The sequence below is a fragment of the Cryptotermes secundus genome, unplaced genomic scaffold (assembly GCF_002891405.2).
Source record: "Cryptotermes secundus unplaced genomic scaffold, Csec_1.0 scaffold1033, whole genome shotgun sequence".
NCBI classification, from domain to species: Eukaryota; Metazoa; Arthropoda; class Insecta; order Blattodea; family Kalotermitidae; genus Cryptotermes; species Cryptotermes secundus.
The window spans coordinates 823,289-840,807 of record NW_019723917.1 but is presented as its reverse complement, the minus strand read 5'-3'; the positions used below and the strand labels follow the sequence as shown (position 1 = coordinate 840,807).

General features: G+C 42.2%; 1 protein-coding gene across 2 annotated transcripts in view; it reads right to left on the bottom strand.

Annotated features, from left to right (window-relative positions):
* LOC111862167 (mucin-5AC) overlaps positions 1-17,519 on the bottom strand; it is a 181,889-nt gene that overhangs the window by 6,767 nt on the left and 157,603 nt on the right. For both annotated transcript variants that reach the window (XM_023847350.2, XM_023847351.2), the window contains one exon: positions 6,833-7,025. In XM_023847350.2, coding sequence (XP_023703118.2) covers positions 6,833-7,025 — 193 coding nt within the window. The remainder of the gene's footprint in view (positions 1-6,832; positions 7,026-17,519) is intronic.

Sequence of the window (17,519 nt, the reverse complement as noted above, 5' to 3'; positions counted from 1 at the left end):
GCGCGAGCCGTTAGAGACACGTACGGCTGGGGAGGTAGGGGGGAACATATCTCACAATATATATATATATATATATCAATCGTCTGAACTATCCCTTTTTAGAGTTTACAAATTCTGGACTAAACTTACTAATCTCCGGCCCTAAGTGACTTTGGCAGGAGACGTCCTGCCTCTTTGCGGATTATAAATACTTTAGAAGTAGCGGATATTTTCTCTGGGTGTTAGGACTGCTCTATGGGGCATCGAATTATTGGAGGGTCTGTCTCATCAAAACACAGAAAAATAAGGGGAATCCGGAAGAAGCAGTCGGGCCTTGGGCGGAGTTTACACACGTGGTACCATTATGCAGACTTTCTAACGTTGTTTGCATTAAACGCGTGGATTCCGGAATTGCTGGGAAAATGTGTGAGCCATTCCTGTATTTACAAAGTGTAAGTTGCACGTGTAAATAGATGCGGATAAGTGACATTGGATCATGCAGGTTTCTAGGGTGCATCTGTCAGCCACTTCTAACACACCATACGAGTTTCTTACTTTGTTTACTTCTTACTTATTTATTGGTTACGATGTCATGTTACCATTACATTGGTCGAAAAATATATTTATTTATTAGAACATCTTCGACTACTACGATTATGTAGTTTTTTTTCTGATTTCTAAGATGTGTTTTATATTTTATGGTGTAAGTTGATTCACATGTAAGTCTTGTCGAATAAATAGTTTTAATTGTGAAGGTTGAATGAGTAGCAAAGTCCATCGAATCATCATCATCACTGACACGACAGCCCTTTGTGAGCCCTGGCCTTCCTCAGGATTGCTCGCCATTCTTCTCTATTCGATGCTACATTCCTCCAGTTCTTTATACCAAAAATTCTTATGTCCCGCCACACACCCATCGAATACAGCATATTTTAAGCAAACTTTACATGTTTCGACCACTACTGGCTATCGTCAGGAGGCAAACCATCACTACTACTTTATGTGTAATATAAAAAGAGGTTGCCTTAAAGGTACTTAGAGGGAAGACCAAAAATGTGAATGTAATTAAAACAAGTTGCGTTGTCAAATGTAATTAGACGACATCAATTAACATTAATTAAAAATCTTGTATAAATGGTATGAAAACGACGGCCGTGTTTTCCTACTGCTGTTATGTGGAATGTCTTGTGAGGTTGGCCGTATGTCCGTCTATATTATAGGATTTTTTCAGTTCTATATCTTTTTCACTAGGGACTTATTAACCAAGAAAGATTGCTCATTGCTCCGGCTGTATTCTACTTTGTGCGTGTGTGTGTGTGTGTGTGTGTGTGCGCACGGTGAGGGCCGTGATACTGCGCGGACAGAGCTGTGGTGAGCTGATACCATTTGATATTGTGGATTTGAGAGTACCTCGAACAATGCACATGCGCGTGAACTTGCTGCTCATTCTACCAGCTGAGAATGTCTTCTATGAAGAATTTTGATGGTGAAATTAATTTTACAATGAAGTGAGAATTGCCGATTGCCGTCGCCATGCGTTCTGAAGTACATGTGACTACGACCTCTTAAACAATAAGGTCATGAATTCAATCCCACTCCACCATGGCTGTATGGCCGCGTTTCTTAAATGCCTGTGTTGTGCATAAGTCGGGCGCCCTCCCCCACCAAACCTGTCCAACCCAATACGATTTGTAAGTTTAGAGGCCAATCCTGAATATAAATAGGCCAAAGAGCCTAATCCATAAAGGATGAAAAAGGAGAAGTTGAAATTTGTTAGTTTATTGAAAGCTGACGGATCTTATGTCTCCTTACATCTCTACTGATGCTATATGTGAACTGTAATTTGTGTGATGTTGGTCTTAGACAGCCCGAACACGAGGATCTCTTGTTCGAATCTTCTTCCGTGAACGGGCGTGCCGCAGCCGTTTATGTTTTGTGTAAGCACATCCTTGAACCCGGCTAGTCTCTCCTCCTGCTGAGAATGTACGAAAGAGGAAGTCTGCGCTTCACATGAGTGAAGGAAGGAAGGAAGGAAGAAGAAGAAGAAGAAGAAGAATGGGAATTGTAAGTGCGATGGCGCTGTTCAGCAAGGTCATGATTCTGGTAACCTTACTTACGTGCGGTCAATGTACTGTAGTGAAAACACCGGAACCTACAGTAGTTCAGATAAGTTTAAATGTGTTTTAATTCAATTCGAACAGCTCTGTTTATCTTCAGGCATACGAAAATATACAAGTAGTCGCTACAGGCCAAATCCCTATTTCTGTCATAAACGTTGATCTGTCGAAAGTGTAGGAAATTGCTTGAAAATTTAACAAAGGAACGAACTCTAAACTTGTTTACAAGTACTAATTTGTTTCCTATGAGCAGACACTACTTGAAGGGAAACTGGAGATAGAAACAACAAACAACTCAAGCCTTAACGACGTTTTCGGTAATCACATCTTTCCCGTCTGAAGCACGCCAACTTAATATTTATTCCGAGCGAGTTAACTCTGCGGTAATGCATCTTGCACTCGTCCGCAGTTAAACACATTTCTGACTCGGTGTTCTAGTGTACCGTATCCGGCAGTTATGAATCAAGACAGAGCTAATGGCAACAATCCAAGTTACCTAACAGTCTTCTAATAAAAACTAATTTTCTTACTAGGATCAAGATCTGTATAGTTCGTTTTCGTTGTACATGTTCTTCATATTCCATCTCACAGGCATTGAAGCGTTAATTAAATATTCTTTATCAATTTTTGTTTCCTTAATTCCCTCCCCGATTTATCATTCCGGATGTGTCAGAACGATATATTATTATATCTGCAATAATTATCATTAGGAGCATATCTCGTATATATGGTGGGCTGAAGGCGGTGAAATACAGCCTTTTTATCCATTTGACGGATGCCTGAATTATATAATTACATAACTAATTTCATAGACCGGAGGCCTTCTTGGGAAGCCGCCAATTCTGCAGCTACTCAAGAACTTTCCAGCATTTCATGGAACCCGAAGGTTCATTACCGTGTTCACAAGAGCCCTCCACTCTTCCATACCCTGAGCCAGGTCGAGCCAGTCCACATTACTCCATTCTATCTCTGTAAGATCCATTTTAATATTGTCCACCGACCTACGTCTTGGCCTTCTTAGCGGTTTCCATCATTTTGGCTTTCCGCCAATAACCTACATGTATTCCTCTTCTCCTCCATTCGTGCTACATGCCCTGCCTATCTCATCCTCCTTGACTTGATCATTTTAATTATACTTGGAGAAAGATACACGTTAAGCGGCCTCCGTAGTCTAGAGGTAACGTTCCCACCTCATGACTCGTGGTACGCGGGTTCAAATACCCGGCGGAGGTCGTCGAATTTTTAAGGGCGGAAAAATTCAGGGAACAAGTCCTCCAGGAGGGACTTTAAGCTGTGTGTCCCGTGTCGTAACTTTACGGCACGTAAAAGAACCACATATCCCCAAAGGGGATCACTGAGCCAAATTCCAGGATGTTTCCCGCCCAACAATAGTCTCTAAGGCCTCTGATAGATAGGGGAAGCATTATAGACACCGCTAAGCTAGTGGCCGAACTCTCTTGCTCGGCGGGACTGATGGTACGCACCATTTATCGGTAGGGTATAGAGACTGGTAGAATATCATAGAGGGAAGCACAATAGATCAAACTGGTGGCGGTGCATGGGGAAACCCACCCTCTCTAAATAACTAACTAACTAAATAACTAAGATACACGTTATGAAGCTCCTCATTATGTAGTTTCCTCCGATTTCCCGCAACTTAATTTCTCTTCGGTCTAAACATTCTCCAGAATAACCTGTTCTCAAAGAGACCAAGTTTCACACCCTTACAGAGTCACAGGCAAAATTATAGTTTTATGTACTCCAATTTTTACGTTTGTTGTAGACAACAGAAGGGAAGATGAAAGCTTCAGCAAACCTTACACGAATTCTTTCTCCCCTTAATTTCCTCCTTAATCAGGTGTTGATTTATCATAATTGTTCCCAGATATCTAAACTGTGCCACGCTTTCAAAACATCTGTTAGCTCTCTTTTTGTCATGAATAGCCCTGCATTTTGGTGACTAGACAGTAACATATACTCAGTTTTCTCTGCATTTCCTTCTAAAACAACCTCCTTACTAACGTCAATTAAAGTTTCTGTTATTCTTTATGGTATCCATGTTATCACCATGTAGATTCACATCATCAGCTGAATATTGCTAAGAAACCTGTAATGTCAGTTCTACTTCTCAACCAGCGTACAAAACAGTAGAATCGCCGTGGTGGGGATTTACCTAACTGTACACGTCAGAGAATACGCGACGAAGAGACGAGAACATTTATAATACGTAGGTCGTACCGCAAGTCATGGGCAACTTTTCTTTGCATGCAACCTGGGAACAGCAGAAGAAAGAGAGTATAGTGTTAGGTGGAACAAGCTGTTGTGTTAACATTGAGTGTCATGTGACGTCAATAGCTTGCATCACGTGACCAATATCACTCCTAACAAAGTAGCCGACAACGCTATGTCGTTTGGTAGCGTGCTGTCATCGAATTTCATGTGAAAAAGGAAATCCCTGCTACACAAATTCACTAGAGACTTCAGCGTGCTTATGGAAGTGTGTGCATTGGTGCGAGCAGTGTTCGAAGATGGGTGAAACATTTTAAAGATGGGAACACCAGCATCGAAGATGAGCCTCGGAGCGTTCGTCCTCGAACAGCCTCAACTGGACTCAGCAAAGAAAGAGTGGATGAGATAATTCAAGATGACAGGCGTTTGACTATGGACACAGTAGCTCGAAGTCTTGGAATAGGACACAGTGCAGTGCAGGAGATGATTGAAAGCTTCGGTTATAGGAAAGTTTGTGCTCGTATGGAGTATGGAATGGCACCATTTGCATTCTCCATAAAAAAAAAAGAAGGCAAAGAGTGCCATCAGCTGTGAAGGTGATGGGCACAGTCTTCTGGGATGCAGAGGGGTTTATTCTGGCCGAATTCCTGGAACCTTGGCAAACCATCAATGCTACTCGTTATGTCCAGACGCTGCAGAAGCTCCGTCGTGCATTGCGCGATAAACATCCGGGACGAAACATCATCATCCTGCATGACAACGCTCGCCCTCACGCCGCTAGCCTCAAATTGGAAGCAATTGCAATGATGGGGTGGGAAGTTCTTCCACACACCTCCTATAGCCCTGCTCTGGCACCCTCCGACTACCATCTTTTCGGATTTGTGAAAGATCAGCTGCGTGGACAACGTTTTGAGACAAGAGAGGCAATTCTGAAAGCAGTGTGTCAGTGTCTTCGGTTGACTGGAACGGAATTTTACAGAAGGGGAATTTTCAAACTCCCAGAATGCTGGGAGAAATGTGTACAAGGAAGTGCAATTAGGTGGAAAATTAAAGAAAGGTCTGTAGATTGAGGTGGTGTATTTGGTTTGTCAATAATAAAGCATGTTACTTTACAAAAAAAGTGTTACTCATGACTTTCAGTACTTCAGTATTCGTAGTTTATATACTCTCTCGATATACGCGGTAGCGCTGTTGGTTGAGGCATTGTACTACAAGCCATAAGGTCGCGGGTTCGGGTCCCGATTAAACTGATTTCTTTTTTTCAAATTACCTAAACCTACCAACCTACCCTGAGGTCGACTCAGCCTTTAACAGTAATGAGCACCAGGAATTTTCCTGGGGGGTAAAGGGCGGCCGGTGATTAAGTCTGACGACTTTAGCACAATCGGTGAGCCGACTGTCTAGAGAATGTGGGAGCCTCAACGTCTCACAACCCTATGGGCCTCCACGGCCTGTTACAGGGATAACTTTACCTTATATACTTTCCTAATTAATGTACTGAAGTTAGAGGTGACTATATGATGATAACATAGCAGCTCTTCATTATGGGACAAACCTAGAGAAATTACAGGGCCAATCGGGTTTTGAGTTTACACATAGAGTATTGAAGGCGATATCTGTATCACTGGTCTTGAATGTGATGTTGTCCAAAATTCGGTTATTGAAATAAGTAAGTTTGTCTGTTCAATTTGAAGTATACGTAATTTAGAATATTTTTATTTTGCATGCGGTGTAAATACTTAAATCATATTTAAATTAAAATTTAATTCTGTAATTAACATAAACAGTATTTCCGTCGCTGAAGCTGAAAATCGACAAATGACCTTGCTTCAATTACATGATGTAGGTTAGCCACAAATAAAGCAGATAATTTTATGATCTTCAACGCAACAGACAAATAAGAATGACAGGCAGTTTCACTTTAGCAGCTCATGAAACAGCGCATCTTAAATTGTGACAAAGAATTATATTTATACATTCAATCACTCATCAATGGTTCTACAGCGCTCTGTTGGGCCCTGACCTCTTCTTCAGTTTCTTAATCTTTTTTACACCGACGGTAGGACTCCTCGGACGAGTGATCAGCCCGTCGCAAGACCACTACATACACACAGGACAACACAAACGCAGAATAAACGCACACATAAGCATCCATGACTTTGAGTGGAATTCGAACCCACGAACCCAGCGTTCGAGAGAGCGAAAACTATAGAAGGAAAAAAAATAGTCGAAAGAAACTTCACAGTCATATTTTCCTTTCACTTCCTACTAGCATTCACTGAAATGAATCGGTAACAATTTTGACAAACATTCGCTAAATATCCACTCTGTCCATATTATAATGACTGGATATAATTGTCGGTCACTTACAACGTAATCTATGCCCAATTTCCTGTGTGACAGAAATTGTTTTATCGTCCAAATCGGAAAATTCACCCTCGTGTGTTTTGCCGCCTTTCCTTTCGACATCGAAGTTTCTTCTAGGTTCCTTTGAACTTGGGACTTACCTTCAGTGGTTACCGTCCTACTCCTAACGAGGTCTGTCTTGTTTCCCACTAGGATAACAGCCTTGGAAGACACAGTGTCGCTCTTCCACAGGAACTGCAAGGTCTCTTCGGCACAGCGGAGGCTGGCTCTGTCCACCGTTGAGTACACGACACAGTAGGCGTGCGGTTCGTACGAGGAAATGCAGTTCTCTGGCTGTGGACAAATGCACAGATACCCCTTTTTAGTCTACATGCGGTACTTCGTATTGAGAGATATGTTCATGATGTATCGAGTCCCTGTGTTTTTCCCTCCCTAAGTAATTTCTAACTACACTATCATACATATTCTGCGTCATACTGTGCTCTCTGAAGTGTTAATGGACTATTTATGTAACCCAGTCTTCTCGCATCTCCTGCCTTTCACACTTCTCCCCTCACGATCTCCTTTTCTCTTCCTTGGACAATCATATTGTGACATGTCAACGCATTGCCAGGCAACGGCTCGATAATCACACGCAACAACAGGGGAATATTTACAGCTCGTTGCTAGGCAACAGTTAACGTCGATCGTACCCCCCTACTTGTGACATTACTTTTCCCCAATTTTTGTTACTCGGATGAGTGGTTCTTTTCTACTTGCATATTTTATATTTAGGCAACACTACCAATGCGTTCTGATATCTATGTATACTCTTCCCACACGGCTCCTTTCACTGATATCAGATTTAGTTTCACACGGCCGGAAACCGGAGGGCCTTCATCTGAAAAATTTTGTTCGAATATCCTTACTTCATGAGAGAAAGGATTCCCTTGCAGAAGCCGATTCGGAAGTTTGGACCGTGCCGTGTAGTCCTAGCAACTGTGTTGACTATGACTTGAACAAATAACAGCCATATTGCCAATATGCTGGTTTGTTAGATAGAAAGAGAACGCACGACGAAGAGGACTGAGAAGCATATTTCGTATGATCGAAGCCAATATGGACACACTAGTATTGTAAAACATGCAAATTTGGGTTGCATTTCAATATTGTTTTATGCACTATGATATATTTACCTTTTGTCCGGGCTATTATTATGTTATTCATGGATAAATGAAGATATTATCCCAAGTGTTCCATCTTCCATCTTTCTAATGTCTTAATCATTTTCCACGGTCATGATATTGGAGGTTCAGAGGTCTTGAGCGAATGTGTATTCGAAACGCTGCAGTTTTGTACAACTCTTACTGCTTATGCACTTCGTAAAATTTCTTGAAATGACTAATCATACTGAAATCAGCGATCCCCACTCAGTATAAGATACGAACATCTTTAAGAGCTCACTTTGTACTGCGTAAGAAGTGGCCCCGCTGGAAAAACTACGCAAATTTTCAGGTTCCCGCAGAAGTGAGTATTCAGACTGTGATCTTCTGAATTGTGGAGCTGTAGTCGCCCAAGTAAGTCATCATTAGCGTTTCGGAGGAACATGAGACCTCCAGTTTCAGGATCGATGTACAAAGGGCAGTCAAATGAAAACGGGTCACCACGCATAACTCACACGGCGCGCAAGTTGGTATCACTGGAATTTGCTTACAGAACGAATATCTTGTGGGCACTCGGGCAAGCACAGTGACAACACTAGTCGTTTGTTTCTTGTGCTGGAAGTAAGGTTAGCGCTACCTGTGGTCATCCAACATCAGTAATGGAGGCGGGTAAAGAAGAACAGCGAAATGTAGTGCGCTTTTTGGCTGCTGAAGGAGTAGGAGGACGAGAAATTCATTGTCGCTTGTCTGTTGTTTACGGCGAACACAACATGTCAAGTTCACATGTGCTGGCGTGGCATAAGAGATTCTGAGAGGGACGTGTGTCACTTCAAGATGACACTCGCCCAGGACAGGCTCATCGTGTCATCACTCCTGATGTTATTGCTGCGTTGGATGGTCATATCCGGGGAAACCGTCTCATCACTGTGGAAGAAATTAGTCTTTTGATGGGAATAAGTCACGGCTCCGTACACGCCATTGTGACAAAACACCTGCTGTACCGTAAAATCTTCGCGCAGTGGGTTCCATATCAACTCACGGAGGAACAGAAGACTCAGAGAATGGCTGCATCACTGGGTCACTTGCAACGATACCATGAGGAAGAGTATGCTTTTCTGTCCCGTATTGCCACTGGGGACGAAACGTGGTGCCACCATTTTGAACCCGAGAGCAAATGACAGAGCCAACAGTGGAAACACGTGAGTTCCCCCCAGCGAAGAAATCCAAAGCCGTACACACAAGTTCCGGTAAAGTGATGATGACGTTCTTGTTCGACTGCAAGGGCCCTCTGCTTGTCGACTGTCTGTCACAATCAATGCACAGCGCTATGAAGACACTTTGCAGAAACTGAGACATGCCATAAAGTCAAAACGCCCTGGAATGCTATCGAACGGCATTAGCCTTCTTCATTATAATGCACGGCCCCACACAGCCAACTCTGTGAGGAATACGCTACAGAGACTTGGTTGGGAAGTGCTTCACCATCCCCCCTACAGCCCAGATCTCTCCCCATGTGATTTTCACATATTTGGAGGCCTGAAGAGAGACATTCGTGGACATCGGTTTGCATCGGACGAAGACGTGTGTGGCTGGGTAAAGATGTGGTTCCGTAGACAGCCCACAAGCTTTTTCAAGGACCGTCTTATCTCCCAGTGGGATAAATGTATTAACAGTTTTGGAGATTGCTTTTGAGGTAAGAAATGTTCTTTAATATATTTTGGCTTCTGACCCGCTTTCGTTTGACTGCCCCTCATATAAGATGAAAGCCCCACATTTATTTGAAATGTACGTGTGTGTGACCACTTACAAGATCCTGAAGACTATAATCTATAATCGGCAGTGCCACTATGCCTACTGGTTTGCATTAGTTTTCTATTTGTTCTTGATAATTTGTTGCAAAATATGGGTGGCGTTTTGTTACTTTATTTGATTTATGTCTGCATTAATGTATATTTCTTGTTATTGGTTCTTCGCCTATAGCAGTAAATTGCTGAAGGTTTAGATTTTAATTTTTGCGGAACCTCGTAGCTGTGTATCGAATTACTTACTCCACAGGAAGTGTGATTGCAGCAGGTAGCTCCAAAACGTGTTTTACTATCTAACCACATACCAGAACTCACGGTGTCAATACCCAGAAGACCAGTGTCTGAATTTTCGCTTAAGTGCAAATCTCAATTTTCATCTACTCCACTTTCCTTTCCCTAGATGTTCTTACGCAGATGTTTGGGATTTAGAATGCATCCGGCTTGGGGTTTTGTGTTTTGATCCTATTGGTTCGTGTGCTTGGTTAGGTTATGAGATTCGCTTGTAAACTCTGTAACACCTACCAAGAGTGGCCTCCTTCCGGGTTCATCTCTAGAATTTGTATGACCGACATCATTTTAAGAATATTTTCCTGTGATTTCCTTTCCTTATCATTTGATCCTGGTTGGGAAACACATTTAATTTTGTTTCTACTTAACTTTTATGTTAGGCCGATAGTTGTGTGCGTTGAAGTAAAAGCTGATATTGGTGTCTCCCATAAAGCAATTTGATTTTTCCATGCTCTAATTTTGTCTCCTTTCTGTGTGTTCTTAGGATCAGGGTTGTGTTCTCTGGTGCTCAGTAGAAAAGGAGTGGCTACAGAATTATAATTCATTAGTAACTTGTACGTTTTTCTGACATTTGGTCCTTTGATTAATTATCTGAACGCGATTTCCCTATACATCTAAAATAAATGTGGGTCGTGCCTACGGATTACCTTCCTCCACCTTTACTTGGAGGAGTGAACGTTTCCTTAGACGGGCCGACCGTGCTGTTCTCAATGTTTATTAGATCTAATTAGGGCCATGTTTAGCTAAGCTTAAAGCTTCCAGTTGTGTGCGACTCCAGCGAAATGCGTTAGAATCAGAACTGCATATCGGTGACTGCTGTTGTACTTCACAATGTAACAGCTGAGAATACATAGTAAAGCACCTCGATTCTTACCCTCACTTCTGATAAAAGGTTTTATTTTAGCGAATTGTTCTTTTTTCATATATTACAATTTCTTTCTATTTAGTTTAATTAAAGCAGAATTTATGAGAAAGTAAGCTGTAGCAATTTTATTAAGTGTCAATAATTTTTGTAATATTTTATGTTTTTCCTCATGCTTCGTATTTTCGGTTAATCCGATTTTTAAGCTCATGTGTATGTAAGTGTCTCCTCTGACTGGGCGGCGGGCCCATTGTGAACAGCGGTGAATATTGCAATTGCTGATGACTGAATATACACGAAAGCTTTCATAATCTGGACAGGATTTAAACCCGCTACCACATCGCTCCAACAATGCTCCTTAAACCGCAGAATCAATGACGTTGCTTTAGCGCGTTACAGAACTTCCGGGAAATTTATCTTGACAGTTTAGAATGGCTTCCGTAAATATGTCGATAAGGCCCTGGAAATTCTGATTTTTCCGATTCAATAGACCTACATGAAGTGATTCATAAGCCAAATCCACTTTTCCCATTAAATACTTCAAACGAAATATTCTGATTAGTACATTTTTCGAATGGTCGACATGTATCGCCCCCGAAAATCAGGCATTAATTTTAGGATTTTATGGGTAGCTGATAAATGCCTTAGTAGTGGCAGATATAAAGAATTTCCATGTCCGCGAATTTTCTTTTCGTTTTGACCATAAAAGGAATGTTATACAACAAAGAGTTCTCCATTTGCTGGTGTAGGAATGAGGGGTTAATAACAATTTATAAAATTCAGTTACGTATTAATTCAGAGATTAATGCAAATGTATTTGTTCAGAATTTACGTTATAAGGTCACGTGTATGAGTGACTATAGACGGAGTTTGAATTGGTAACTGCATATAATGAGCACTTTTACACAGCTCGTAACTACAAGTAGTTGTAGCTCTATTGATAATTCACACTCTACAATTCACTGCAGCACGTAATAAGTCTTCTCAGTTTGCTGTGTCTTCGTCAGTCGTTGCCTGGTAACGGTTCTCAACAATGTCCTATGTTTCTGTGCTCACCTTCTTATCGTCTGGCAACTCTTCCACGACTAACTCATTGTCAGAGCCAGAGTTACTTTACGACTGGCGGATTGCCGCCAATCAGTTTATCTCGGCGCCAAGCCCCTTGAGGTTAAGGACCTGAGATTTCTTTTTTCAACTGAATCCTTGCAGTCATAGTCCTTATGTAACATCCTCTCTAACGAGAGGTTGGGTTTGTCTGTTATGAATAGGCTTTGCCCTTGCCAAGTGTACGTATCGCACATGTTACATGTTATTGTAAATTCTTCCTTTTGCACTACACACAAGTCCTCTGCCAGTACAAGCTTCGCAATGAAGATCATGTCATTCTTGCTTACATTATGCTACAACGGCAGCTTAGTCACTTGAACGATCGTAAGCTTGACCGCCCCAAATTTTAAGCCATTTATATTTTACGCGCTAAGTAACAAACAGTACCGCACAGCAGCATTTCTAGATATAGCCCAGGCTTTTGACAAAGTCCGGCATCCTGGCTTACTTTACAAAATAAAAAAATCTTCCAAACAAATTATTACAACCTACTTAAGTCATATTTAAGCGAAAGATTTTTCGAAGTCAAAATAAATGAGGAAATATCCAACTGCCTACCAATCCACTCAGGGGTACCCCAAGGAAGCTTACTAAGTCCACTACTATACACTCTCTACACACATGATCTACCCACAACAAAAGAAACGACAGTAGGAACTTTTGCAGATGACACCGCTATCTTCGCTAACCACGGCAATCCAACCGCAGCCTCCTCTCATCTACAGGATCATCTAATTCTCATAGAAGCGTGGCTAAACAAATGGAAAATCAAGGTAAACGAATCAAAGTCCACACAAATAACTTTCATCCTCCGAAAAGGCACTTGCCCCAAAGTGCAAATAAATCACATCAACATACAACCAAAATAACAGGTAAAATACCTAGGATTAACCTTTCACAACACCGGTCACGGTAGCCGATCGGTCTTCGCTCGCTTGGAAACCGGGATCAAGGGTTCGAATTCCACTCAGGGCATGGATGTTTAGTTTGTGTGTGTGCGTTTTCTGTGTTTCTGTTCGAGCTGCTCACCCGCCCAAGGAGTCCTACCGAATGTGTAAGATTTAGAAAAACCGAAGTGAACGGAGAAGTTCATGGAGGTAGGCCTAGGCCCACTGGGGCTGTAGTGCCAAGGAAAGAAAAGAAGAACCTTTGACAAAAAACTAAACTGGAGACAACACATAATCAAGAAAAGAAAACTGATGGGCCAAAAAACAGAAGAACTCAACTGGCTCATAGGAAGAAAATCCCACCTCTCCATCGAAAACAAATTACTAATCTACAAAACAGTCATCAAGCCTATATGGACATACGGCATAGAACTCTGGGGCTGCACCAGCAAATCCGACATCGCCATTATACAGCGTGCCCAGTCCAAAATACTCCGAACCATCAAGAACGCACCAGGGTATGTATCAAACCGCACCCTACGTACAGATCTAAAAACTCCTTACGTAATATAAGTCTTCCGAGAAAACAGCACCAAGTACTTCAACAAACTAGAAAATCACTCCAACCTACTTCTTCAACCACTACTACAATCTCACCAAAATCGAAGACTCAAAAGAAGTTGGCCATCAGATCTAACGAACTGAGAAAAACACCACTGGATGTTTATTCCTCTCACGCCAGAAGAGTGTACAATAAACAGTTATTATATTGTACACCAGTCAGCACATTGACTTATAGATTGTACAATGTGATTGTCGGTAAAGGAGAGAAATAAAAAAAATATATATATATATTTTCTATATCAGCCTTCGCCTCCTTCTATAGTGCTAACCTGTTTATTCTCATGATTTTGCATGACTTCTGCTTGTTGCCTGCACAATTTTATCATATTACCATACACATACGAAAGGTTGAAAGCCGTGTGCAAATCGCGGACCGCTGTGCACCTCGGAAAATTTCCAATGGCTAGCAGAATCTTGTTCTGTAGGCGCTGCAATTTTGAGAGGTACGTGTCTGCCGCTAATTCCCAGTCATAAGTCATTACTGATCTAAACAGTGCTTTATTGAGTGCTTGATTAATGTTGTCGCTTAAATGCTCAATTTTGAATAGGGAGTAGATTCTAATAAATGTCCTGAAGGCCCTGATTTCAATTATTCCTACCTCGAATGTGCAGTCTCCATGGAATTCTCTTATCGATTATCGGAGATATTTTACATGCTTGACGAACGGGATATTCCGCCTATTCAGAATAATATGAGCATCTGAGGGCCTAAGTCTATGAGAAAAGTAGATGGCCTGATTCTTATCTTCGTTTATTTTTATGTTCCAGTCCTCACACCACATCTCAGTAGCACTAAGACCTCGCTACAGCTTTCTGTGAACATAACCCTCTGTGTTTATGGCATATATACAGGTATCGTCAGCAAAGAGACAGACACCAGGTATTTGGGGGGCACCATTTATATTGTGATATGACGCCTGAAAATCGGTATAGCGGAGCCAGGATACACGTTCTTTGACTACTCGGTAAACAGGTTCCCACGGAAATGAACACGCACGCAACAATAGAAGAACTATCGTTTCTATGAACGGCTAGGTAAATATATCTCTATAACAACAGAGGAATCGTTTTCTATTTTCTGTTGGGTCCACCCCCAGATGTTACATATAAGTAGAAGAACTGAGAGGGTCTCCTGAGTCGGCTGTCGAAGATGACTGAGAAGAGATGACAATGAGGTAGTTGGCAGTTGCAACAGAGAAGTGGACTGAGGGTTGCGGAGTTGGTTGTCGCCAGATGATGGAGAAATCGAGAGAGTTCGCTTGAGAGTTGAAAGTCCGGCAGTGAAGAGATCTTTATATGTGCTATAGTACTGCGATATCAGAGTGTGCAGTTGAGGAGAGACTAATATAGTTCACGTGTTAAAATCTCTTACCAGGAAAGGACGAGTGGAGAGTGCAGCAGGCTAAGAACACTAGTGTGTGTAACGGTGCCTGTAGCTCCGAGTGTTGTGTATAAGGAGTCAATAAATTCAATCATCCCATCCAAACTGCGTCTAGTAGTCACACTCCTAATATTACGTGACAGTATCCAAGAATATCTCAGCCGTAGAGATCTTATTGTCGAAATTCAATGTGACGTGGATCGTAGGCCTCATACATTGAAGTGTCGTGCTATGACGGGCACGGAAACTAAACTGGCTTGCATTAAGCAGGCCTCTTTTTTCCACCGTGCATTTGTACTATTTTCAGGGCAACTTTCCCGACTAGCTTACCTGTTGTGGAGAAGAGGCTGATCGGACGTAAATTTTAATGGAATTTTGGTTCCCTCCGCGTTTCGGTAACGTTATAACTTTTACTTCCTTCCAAGGCTTTGGGAAATGGGACAGCTGGAGGCAGTGATTAAATAAATGTGTCAGATGTGCCAGTGGTCTTCTTGGAAGATGCCTGAGGCTTTCGTTTCGAATACCATCAAGTCCACAAGCCTTCCTCAATTTCAATGAATTTACTAACCTATGTGTGTCACGGGGTCTTATTCTTCCCGACGGGATACCGTCTACAGCCTGGCCTGTAATCTCCGCCTGTCGATCATGGCTTTCGTCACACAGGACATGGGTTTTCTCAACAATCCGCAATCACGTTGGCCTTCTCCTTCGGGTGATATGTTATTCGTTTAGGGCCATGGACAGCGGTTGGTGCCTTTCGCCCATCCCTTTCAAAGGCGATTTCGCAATAAGCTACAGAGCTTGAGGTGTGACCCCACAGTTCCCTATTTTGTTTCCCCTCTTTCGAGTGCCTTCCTGGGAGTCATTCGTCTGGTGGTTTTGGAGACCCAGTTATCTACCCTTTTGCCTGTTGGACCTCGGGTTACTTCCCACCTTTGCTTACGCTTCAGCAGACACTGAAGACCATGTAGATCCTTATTTACGTCCGAGAGTGTGAGTTTGCTTGTCGATAGCCTGCAAGCAGAAGTTATAGGAGCAGTAAAGTCGCGGGCAGCTTTATCGGCTTCTAACTCCGTGTTAAGTGAAAGTAATTTAGAGGGCAGGCTTGACGCTGATCATTCTGAGCCCTTATTTATTTGGATGATGATATATGACCATGAAATTTATTTCTAATTAATTCTCGGTAATTTAAATTTCAAAAGTCTTATGTTTCGGTATTACTGGAAATGTATCGTGATCTATAATATCGTATTTCATCGTCTGGGACGTGCAATACGGTGTTTATGTTGAAAATTTCTAGATTCTGGCAGAAACAAAAAGTCCGGACTTATGACGTTTACGATCAGTCATAAATTTAGCTCGGGTACAGGGAACCGGACGCGCCTAAAAGGACAGGTCAGAGCTTGTTACAATTGCCTGTGAATGAGGGCCAGTATGATTGGGTTGCCTCGTTCAAGCTTCCCACGGAAGATGGGATGTAAATGTATATGTCAACACCATCTTTCGAATTCCCGGCGTGGGGGTGCAAGCCATTCCACAAAGGGAGAGACTTTCACAATATTCCGAACTGAACGGACGTGACCTTTGCACGCTCCGAGATATAGCTTGCCGATAGTAACGCTGTAACGTAAGAATACATTAATTTAACAGTGTGGTGAATTAGCAGGTGAATAAACGTCAATTGGCTCAACTCCCAGAAAAACGCTTTCTTCGGCATCGCTACCCTGAGACCCATGCAAACAGACCCAGCTAGTTTCCCGTACCTATACCGATCTTCCTTAGTTTGATCTGTGAGGACAACTTGCAGTAGCCATCATACACTGTCCTAAGGTAGAAACAGGTATAGCAGGGATAGCACCATTCCGACTGCGCCGATACAAGCAAAGGCGGGTTGGAAAAGAGCGGTGTTAGGCTTTGAAACAGCTTCCAGTCTGTAAATTTGTCAACCGGGGTCCAAGGATTCCTAGTTCTAACATAATCCAGCAAGTGGAAAACAATTGGTAGGTGATCTGAGTCCAGAATATCAGAGACAATGACTTCTGACAGTTTGATATTCTTGTGCACAACAATATCGAGCACGTCACCATTTCCCTAGGAGAGTGACGAGAGAGAGACATTGTGGTGCTGAAGTTTCAGACTCATTTATACCACGCATGCAGTAAATTCAATAGTTTCGCGAATGGAGGTCTGGAAATTAAGCTATTCCAAAATGGATATCTCCTGCAAGTACGAGTAGCTACTTAAGTCTGAAGCTTAAGAGCTCAATGATGTCTACATCTTTCAAGACGTGGCCTGGTGACTTATAAACTGCTGCAAGTAGCACTTCACTATTACTAATCAGCACGTGTGCAAACCCCTGTGGCTTCTACTGAAGCAAAGGGGAACAAGTCTACATTGCTGTGGGGAATGCCTTTTCTGACAGCAGCAGCAGTTTTGTCATTTGTTCCTGGGAAGCGGCCAGTCCGATAAAAGTGATAATTTGGAATAAACCAGCTCCCTTGGGGGCTGTGATAGCAGACCCGCGTCTATGTGTCTTGCAGCTGTTTACTGAGCTCATAGTGTCGCCTCCAAATGCCATTTGCATTAAATACAAATGCGGCCTATAAATTTTAGAAGTCACTTTGTGTCATTAAGTTAAGTACAATTTTTTGTAATGATATTTATTTTACCTTTTCTGAAAGCTTCAATGAGCTTTGTCATGGTCTGTTGCACTACAGTAGAGACTGTAACG